Source organism: Humulus lupulus, chromosome 9 (assembly GCF_963169125.1).
Source record: "Humulus lupulus chromosome 9, drHumLupu1.1, whole genome shotgun sequence".
In the NCBI taxonomy this organism is placed as follows: Eukaryota; Viridiplantae; Streptophyta; class Magnoliopsida; order Rosales; family Cannabaceae; genus Humulus; species Humulus lupulus.
This window is the reverse complement of record NC_084801.1, coordinates 103,835,166-103,844,549: the sequence shown is the minus strand read 5'-3', so window position 1 is coordinate 103,844,549 and position 9,384 is coordinate 103,835,166. Positions and strand designations below refer to the sequence as shown.

Sequence of the window (9,384 nt, the reverse complement as noted above, 5' to 3'; positions counted from 1 at the left end):
TTATTCAGATTATAAAACATAATAACTAAATTGTATGCTTATGTACGTGCTCCTTCCAACATAATTGCCAAGCTCTTATACACAACCAACTTTATTAATATATCTATCTCTATATCAATATGAATATTATATTTAAGAACAATGCTCTATCTATCTCTCAATCTTCAACGTCCAAACTTTAATAATAATAATAATAATATCCTCTCTACTAGAATTCCAAAATCTAACTTTTTAATTAATCTTTGAATTACTTCTAATCTTATTTTATGTCAACGAACAAAATGAACGACATTGATGTAACCACTACTAACTTTGGTTACGAATTATTATAAAAAAATTCCAGCTGGAACATATTATAATAATAATATATTTTGCAAAACTTGTTCAAGTATACAAGAAATGAGTTAACCTGGAAGAGTCATAGTGAACTAAGTTAAAACTAAAAATAATAAAAAAAAAAAGAGAAAAAAAAGGAGTTTTCTTCCATTTTTGGTCTGGTTTATTAAAAAAGGGTATGAGTGTGTGTGTACAACTGGAACAAAAAGAAGAAACCGGCCATTTCAACGGAACGGGCATGTAGCCGTTGGTCCCCACCATTTTTCAAATTTTTATTTATTTTTAAATAAAGATTTATTTTATCTTTTCGTACAACGAGTTCTATAACTATTATTATTAACAAGTCAAGTCTCAAGAACAAGTTTTTATTATTATTGATTTTATTTTTAATATTTTAATAACAAAAAGAAAAGAAGAAGAATAATAAAATATAGGATAGTATGTGGAGTGCATGCTCAAACAAACGGACACACCGCTTTATTGGCGAGCTTTGTACTCAGAGGTGGTCTGTGACTGTGAAGCTGTCTTTTACAGATCTCACTCTCTCTCTCCCTCTCTTTACTCTTTTCTTCTCTACTACTCTGTCAGCTGAGCTCTCTCTTTCTCTTTCTCTCTTGGAGTATCGTTTTCTCTGGAAGGGAAGCTCGTGAAGTGCATGTGAAGCTCGGTTTGAGATCTGGGGTTTAATGATCGGAACGGGTCATTTTGCCTTTTCTGATTTCAGGTTATTCTACTGCCCTTCTTTTCTTGCCATCTTCTCTGTTTAAGTCTCTGCCTTTTTTGGGATGTTACATATCATCTTCTTTCTATTAAATTCTAACCTCATTTTGTCAAAAATAGAAAGAATGAAAGAAAAACTTGAACTTTTTAGGTTTCTAAAGCAAAAAAGATTGGATTTTTGCGTACTTCTGAGGTTTCGAAAAGATGGGTTTTCTTTTATTTTGTTCCTTCTGTCCATTGGTTCCTTATGGTTTTGCATGTTGAGCTAAAATCGAGTTAACGTTGAATAGCATTTGAGTGCAACTATTAAAAACTTTGTTATTTGGTATGCTGTGTCTAATTTTATTCTTTCAACCGATTTTTTATTTTTATTTTTTATGGATAAACCATGGATTATGACATATTCATTTTGTTTTTGTTTCTTTCTTCTCCTTTTTGAAGGGTTATCTTGTGAATAAAACAAATTGCTCGTGTCTATGGCGGTATCACTGAAAATGGGGTCTCATAATGTGAAACCGCTTGCTTTAATGATTGGTGGAGTTTGGCGTTATATTGAGTTCTGCAAGAAAAATTAGTGGGGATGTAATTTCTGGGGATTGAGGAAATTTATTGGTAAAGTAAGGCCATAACTTCTAAAGATTTGAGGTCGCTTTGCAATAAAAAAGATGCGATACATTTTGATTCCTTTCCTTATACCACAAGAGATTCTGCTATTGGACACATAAACTGTTCTGATCATGACCAGAGCTGTTCGAGATAGAATTCTTAAGGATGCTAATGGTGACATTGGTGGTCATCTACGCAACCACATCCATTTGACAAATTGTATTCACTTGAAGAACCATATGCATAAGCAAAGCCCCATTCTGACAGACAGGTCGCTTATAAGGGACCTCATTGTCCTTCAGAGGTCACGATCTCTCAGGGACCCTTCTGCCAGTCCTCCCTCGTGGCATTCACCTTCAATTGTCGACCAGCATCCTATGAAAGGAGAAACTGTTGGATTGGTTAGGGAGGGCCGAAGGTCTATAGGCGTTGAGTGTCGAAGTAAGAGGCCTTCGGGTAATTCTCCACCATTTGCAAGCTTGCTGACATCAAAAGTTGCTCCTGGTGAGATTGCTGGGGTAAATGATTTGATGGCAGCAATCAGCGAACGTAGTAGTAAGAGTGGAGTTAGGGATGGTCGAAGAACAAGGAGGGAGGAGTCTAGTCGGAAGAGTAATAGGATAGATATTGTGGGTGATGAGGAGGAGCCTCCAGTAGATCAAGATAGTAAGGACATTTCTAATGATGTTGTTTCAGGAAATTCTGCATCTAAAAGTAGGAAAGTTAGACAGAAGGGGAAGCATATCCAAGGGGCTCAGGCAAAATCCCTTTCGGAGCAGTTAAACGATATTAAGATGGATAGTGATGGTGTAGCTTCTTCTAACATTCATTTACGTGGAAGACAGACTCGACAGGAGAAAGCTCTTCAGGAAGCAGAAGAAAGCATCCGGGGTTACTGCAGTGGATTGAATAGGGTGAAAAGGCGGAAATTTCGAGGGGCAAGAAGACGTCGGGCTGCTGCAGGTTCCAGAGATATCAATGCTCAGAATGAGTTGTCTATAGCTTCTAATACTCTAGCCCAAGGTTCAGTACGCTCCAAGTATAATGTCGAAGGAGAGGATGAGTATGACGAACAAAATATCTCAAAGGCTCCTAGAAATGGGTGTGGAATCCCTTGGAATTGGTCAAGAATTCATAATAGAGGCAAAACAATCCTTGACATGGCTGGAAGAAGTTTATCTTGTGGTTTGTCTGATTCAAGATTAAGGAAAGGAGGTCCAAGTGGCCACGGGAGGGATGTTTCTGACATGCCTGTAGCATCTGAATACTCTAGCTCTTCTTCTAAATCTAATGCTGAGGCACTGCCTTTGTTGGTTGATGCTTCTGGATCACAGCAGAGCACTGAAAATGCTGATTGGGCGCGTCGCTATTCTGGGGAACTTGGTATTTATGCTGAAAATTTATTTAAGCATGATCTTGATTCTGACCTAGCTTCTGAAGCTAGATCGGGTGATCAACGAAAGTTAGGAAAGCGCTGCCGCAGTAGGCATCAAAACCTGACACAAAAGTACATGCCAAGAACCTTCAGAGATCTTGTTGGACAGAATTTAGTAGCTCAAGCTCTTTCAAATGCTGTCATGAGAAGGAAAGTAGGATTGTTATATGTTTTTTATGGTCCTCATGGGACGGGGAAAACCTCCTGTGCTCGTGTATTTGCTAGAGCTTTAAATTGTCTGTCTCTGGAACATCATAAACCTTGTGGATTTTGCAATTCTTGCATAGCGCATGATACGGAAAAGAGTAAAAATATAAGAGAAGTTGGCCCTGTAAGTAATTTTGACTTTGAGCGTATTATGGATCTACTTGACAATATGATTATCTCTCAGCTGCCATCACATTATAGAGTGTTCATATTTGATGATTGCGACACATTGTCCCCTGAATGTTGGAGTGCTATATCAAAGGTTATTGATCGTGCACCTAGAAGAGTGGTTTTTGTTCTGGTCTGTTCAAGCCTTGATGTTTTGCCTCATATAATCATATCTAGATGCCAAAAGTTCTTTTTCCCAAAGCTAAAAGATGCAGATATCATCTATACTTTGCAGTGGATCTCAAACAAAGAAGATTTAGAAATTGATATGGATGCACTAAAACTTATTGCATCAAGATCAGATGGTTCATTAAGAGATGCTGAGATGACTCTTGAGCAACTGAGTTTGCTTGGTCAGAAAATATCTGTTCCCCTGGTTCAGGAGCTGGTATGGTGTTTCTTTCTCTGTGATTATTAATACTATACTTTTCAATGTCTTATTGTGTTTTTTTTTCTTAATACATTTTTATCTTGAAAAAATTGATGGTTTGAAAATAATGAGGAATTATGTTCCTTGGTGGATTATGGATATGCTATTTGTTATCTATTGCAAGCACCTTATTTACTGTCTTTTGATGCCTTTGCCCTTTGGAAATTCACATGCTGAAAATCAATGGTATATTTTCCAGGTTGGGCTCATCTCTGATGAGAAATTGGTTGATCTTCTTGATTTAGCATTATCTGCAGACACGGTTAACACTGTTAAGAATTTGAGAGTCATAATGGAAACGGGAGTTGAGCCATTAGGCCTGATGTCACAACTAGCAACAATTATTACAGATATACTTGCTGGCAGTTATGATTGTACAAGAGAGAGGCCGAGAAGGAAATTCTTTCGTCGCCACCCACGTGAGTCCAAAAGTTTATTCATTTTATTAATTTACGATGACTTTTTACAGTCATCATTAAGCCCTAACTATCTGGATTTTTTAGTTGTAATGCTTATATAATAAAATCATTGTTCTTTAGTTCTCCTCACAATTCTAAGTATAGGTAGGCTATCTCATATATTTTTTCAACAAAATGACAGGGAAAAGAGAAAAGGAAAAATAATAATAAGCTTCATTGTTTTGAGAGCAATTGACTGGTTTTAGTTATGTGCGATCGGTCAAATATCCTTGTGCAGATTTATTTAGCATACACATCAAATTTTTCATTAATGGTTCCATCAAATTATCATGATTTTAAGCATTTTATGTCTAAATTTGATGATTACAGTATCCAAAGAAGATATGGAAAAGCTACGTCAAGCTCTCAAAACTCTGTCTGAAGCTGAAAAACAGTTAAGAACTTCAAATGACAAACTGACATGGCTAACAGCTGCACTACTCCAGCTTGCTCCTGATCAACAATATATGTTGCCTAGTTCTTCTTCAGGAGACACTAGTTTTAACCATAGTCCCTTGCCCCTTAATAATGTGTGTGGAAGAAATGTAGTTAGGAAAGCAGGTGAGCAAGATCATTTGCTGAATAGCCAGAGAGGTTTGTCAACAAGTGTTCGACAAGCTGGAACTTCTGGTTTACATAGCAATAGTCTGATGAATGATGCTACTTTAGATAGGAAAAGACATAATGGTAGTTCTACGGCCCCCCAACAGACATCGACACGTCCTGCTGATACAATAAGAGTAAGTGGGAGGAAAGTTTCTGGAAAAAGCCGTAAAATTGAAGAAATTTGGTTGGAGGTGCTTGACAACATTCAGTATGTTGGTGTTAAAGAGTTCTTGTACCAAGAAGGAAAGCTGATGTCTGTTAGTTTCGGTGCAGGTACAAAACAATTAGTCTTCATAACACTCATTTATAGGTGCCTTTTATACCCCAGTATGACGTATAGATACATAAAGACATGCATATATTCTCCGTATATCCACCAATTTTTCTTGTTAGGTTAGTTTTTTTGTCATTCCAACCAAACTTTTCTGGAAACTAATGATCAGTGGATACATAAAATGGGGTTTTCCTGAATACATAAAATATGACCTGGATAGCCTTCTTTGAACCAAACTTAAATGGGTTTTCCTATAATAAAAACTCAACTGAGTTTCTTACCAAATACATTCTTCTCAATTTTGGTTTGTCTCTAAATAATGCATGTGAATTACCAAAAAAAGAGCTGCGTTGGTCTCTTGATGAGCATACAGCAGCTCCTTTGCTTTATTGATAGTAATAAGATTGGTTTTTTGTTAGTACAGTTGTATGCTAATACAACTGTCATATCCTACATTTGGGTGACCTTAGGTGTCTAACCAGCATCATCTTTTTCCTTTCTTTGTTTTTCTTAAGTTATGCTTAGAATATCTAAATTGTACTGATGAAATGAGTAGCATCTAAATTGTACTGATGAAATGAGTAGCATCTTCTTAACCCCAGAACAACATAATCATGCTCTTCTGTTTATCAGGAATCACTTCCTTTCAAATTTTGTGGTTATATCTATTAAGTTACAGTTTTCTTATACGTCAAAGTACTTTTATGATGTCCTGCCTTGCAGCTCCTACTGTGCAGCTAATATTCAGTTCGCATCTGACTAAATCTACTGCTGAGAAATTTCGAGGCCACATATTACAGGCATTTGAGTCAGTTTTGGGATCCCCGGTCACAATTGAAATTAGATGTGAATCAAGGAAATACTCCAAAGCGGGGGTGCATACGCCTCTTATGTTGCCAGCTTCTATGGATGGCTTGTCTCAGATTAGAGATATGAATGGAATCAGTGGTGAAGCTCAGGCTTTGCCTTCCAAAACATGTGAGACGGGGAAGAGTGAAATTGTTGAAATAGCTGCTACTCCGAGGGAAACCAGGGGTGATGAGCATGCTAATAACCATGAAGAATCTGGTATAAGAGGTTGTTTAAAAAGTGCAATGGGAGGAGAAGCAACAACATCCCAACAGAAATCAGGTGTTGATTCAGTTGCAGATAAGCGGAAGGTTGGGGAAAAAGGTCAGTGTCAGAGCATAGTTAGGAGTAAAGTATCTCTTGCACATGTAATTCAACAAGCAGAGGGATGTTCCCAACGCAATGGGTGGTCAACACGCAAAGCAGTCTCGATTGCTGAAAAGCTGGAACAGGAAAATTTGTGAGTTATTCTATTAGCTATCCTTCTCACTTCATCTACAAATCTTCAAGGACATTGAAGTCAGCAAATAAAGAGAGAGGCCTCTATTCCTATGCCATCCAAGAGTGCTTAAATGTTGTTGCTCATTATTTCCTTTTGTTTGAGCTTGGCTTTAATTTATGTGCAGGAGACTGGAACCTCGATCGAGAAGTTTGTTTTGCTGGAAAGCATCTAATGTAACTCGCCGGAAGGTAAAGCATGATTACTGTAATCTTACAATGAACTTGCCTTGATTTTATTAATCTGTGTGTGGGAAACAGGTGAAGGCCGTAGGTTTAGCCTAAGTCTGACATTAAACAACCACTAACTCTGACCTTGATTATCTTGTCGAATCATTTTCTTCAAGACCAACCCATTAAAGAGCTGAAAACTTATGTACATGTGTATGCCAATTTATTACCTCATTAGTTGGATATACTAGAATATATAAGAGTATGCAAGTTTTGCATCTGGTTATTGACCTCTTTGGTGATGTTCATCTGGTTTATTGATTTCTGGTTATCCACGTATTTCATTTGGCATTAGACTTGACTGACTTTTTTTTCTTCCTGAACAATCTAAATTTATTGATTATCACTTATCATTGTTGTATAATGACATTAATAAGGATTTCAAATTAGCAAATAGGTTGTTAAGGCTGTCTTATTCTATGCCGCTCGAAGTAGTTACTCACAAGTTTGTTCATCTGCAGCTTTCACGCTTGAAAATCAGAGCAAGAAAACCTCACTCACTATTGAAGTTCGTCTCTTGTGGAAAGTGTCTGTCTACAAAATCATCAAGGTAACATAATTTTTTTGGGGCTAGCTTTGAAGGGTTTGTACAACCTCATCTGTATTACTTGTATTTAGCCATTTAAATTTATCTGTCAAATCCAATTTATTATGAATAAAATTCAGGTTACATTGAAGAGAAAAATGTAGAGGACAGGTTAATATTGTTCTCAATTTTCACTATTCTTTTATTATAAAAAAGAAAAGATACAAATCCTTAGGCCTTGGTTCCATATAAATCAAATTTAACCTTAATTCTTCCCAAGCTATGTCATTTCATTATCACAGGCGAAAATCTTCATGTTGGAGGCTTTTGCATAAGAAATTATCTTCCATTGAGCAATCCTTAGGGATTTTTTGGCTCCATGACATAGCTACTCTACTTGTGGTCTTAGAGATTTTCTATGCTTGTTGAGTAAAAGCCAACAGTGTATAAAAATCACATGTTATCCTTTAGTGAAAGGAGTGGAATAAACTAACTTTAATGAACTAACTTCTGTTTCTAATAATATTAACTCTAATAAACTAACTAATCAAGCTTTGTCCTTATCTTAAATTGGGCAATCCATTTAGACCGAAAGCCAACAATATTTATATATTTACATTTGAGCTTTGAGTCAAACAAGATAAATACTTTTACTTTTACAGAAAACTTAATTAAAAAAACATGATGATACCAAATCTTGGCTTCATGTGAAACTACATTTGAGCCATCATTTATTTTTGGCCCAAGAAAGCTTTACAAGTCACAACAATATTCTCAAAAGAAGCAAAGCTATGGTATATAATTTCAACGGGGCTGGTATGAAATCCTACCAAGCCTTATTGTCGTTTTCATTACCATCAGTCACGCTCACACTTTACAATTGATCTGTATGCTAATTTTATTGACTAGGCTTATCATGCGTGAATAAATTAATACGTAAGCCCACGGTTTCAAACTCCATGGTCGGTTAGTTTGAATTAAGACTTTTCTTTTCAATCAATTTACTAAAGTACCATTTTTTTCCTTATTTATTTATTTTTCATGAGATTGCAGAGAGGCTATCTATAAGAATAAGATATCAATTGAATAGGTTTGTTGTTTAGTTTTCTGAAAAATTGTCGCGTATTTTATCACCCTCATGGTTCATACCTTTATAATTATATCTTTAGTCGTTGGGCTCACTCTAATTTGGACTTTGTTTTTTTAATATCTTAAATTGAATCTTACTGTAATACTAAGTACTGCCAATGTTTATCCTTATCAACTTTATTTTAACTTATTCCACCTTGAATGCATATACAATATTTTTTAAAACACGAATAACCCATCTCATTGAATTAGTTGGCTCCTGCATGTATTTCTGTTTAAAAGAAAGGAACTGTTTCAAGTTACTGTCTCCACTTCTAGGTCTTCCACTAATAATATATGGAAGAAAATTAAATTTTATACAATGACACTGATCAATCATCAATGTGATTTATTTATGAGATTATATCATTTTAGTAATATCTTATTTGATTCAATACTAATTTATACTCGCCTAGTTTAAGTAATATCAAGATATTACCATTTATTTTACAAATTACCAGTTTGACCATTATGTTTTATCTGAATACTTGATCGACTTTATGTTTTGTTAAATGACAATTTGGATCTTCTATTTTACAAAATAGAACAAAATAGTACTTCAGGCCTGATTTTGGTTAAACAAAATTTCAATATGACTAAAATGGCCTCAGGTTTAAATTAATCTCAATTTAAAAAAAAAATACACTGCCATGTGTCATATTTACATTAATCTAACTTATAATTTTTTTTAAGACAATTTTAAAACTATAAAAAAATATATATTTAAAAATATAAAAACACCAATACAAATAAAGAATTATTTTCCCTCTCCTATCTTTTTCTCTCTCAATACAAAAATTAACATCCAAAACTTCATAACTCAAATTCAAAGTCTCCAAGAATAGCCCAAGAATCAAAATCATGTTCAATAAATTTAACAAATTTGAAAAAGAATTCTAACAATTTGCAAAA

The 9,384-nt window shown here is 35.2% G+C and overlaps 1 protein-coding gene across 1 annotated transcript; it reads left to right on the top strand.

Moving 5' to 3' along the window:
• The first annotated feature begins 743 nt into the window (after positions 1-743).
• LOC133802347 (protein STICHEL-like 3) lies at positions 744-7,572 on the top strand. The gene is made up of 7 exons (XM_062240645.1): positions 744-1,060; positions 1,498-3,860; positions 4,102-4,321; positions 4,691-5,239; positions 5,964-6,549; positions 6,716-6,779; positions 7,280-7,572. Exons 2-7 carry the CDS (start codon positions 1,794-1,796, stop codon positions 7,370-7,372), a joined length of 3,579 nt encoding a protein of 1,192 aa, XP_062096629.1. The 5' UTR covers positions 744-1,060; positions 1,498-1,793; the 3' UTR covers positions 7,373-7,572.
• Positions 7,573-9,384: the final 1,812 nt, after the last annotated feature.

Coding starts and splice junctions, on each gene's coding strand:
- LOC133802347 (XM_062240645.1), top strand. CDS start 1,794: ATGACCAGAGCTGTTCGAGATAGAATTCTTAAGGATGCTAATGGTGAC. Junction 4,322..4,690: donor ATTCTTTCGTCGCCACCCAC/GTGAGTCCAAAA, acceptor TGATGATTACAG/TATCCAAAGAAGATATGGAA. Junction 5,240..5,963: donor GTCTGTTAGTTTCGGTGCAG/GTACAAAACAAT, acceptor CCTGCCTTGCAG/CTCCTACTGTGCAGCTAATA.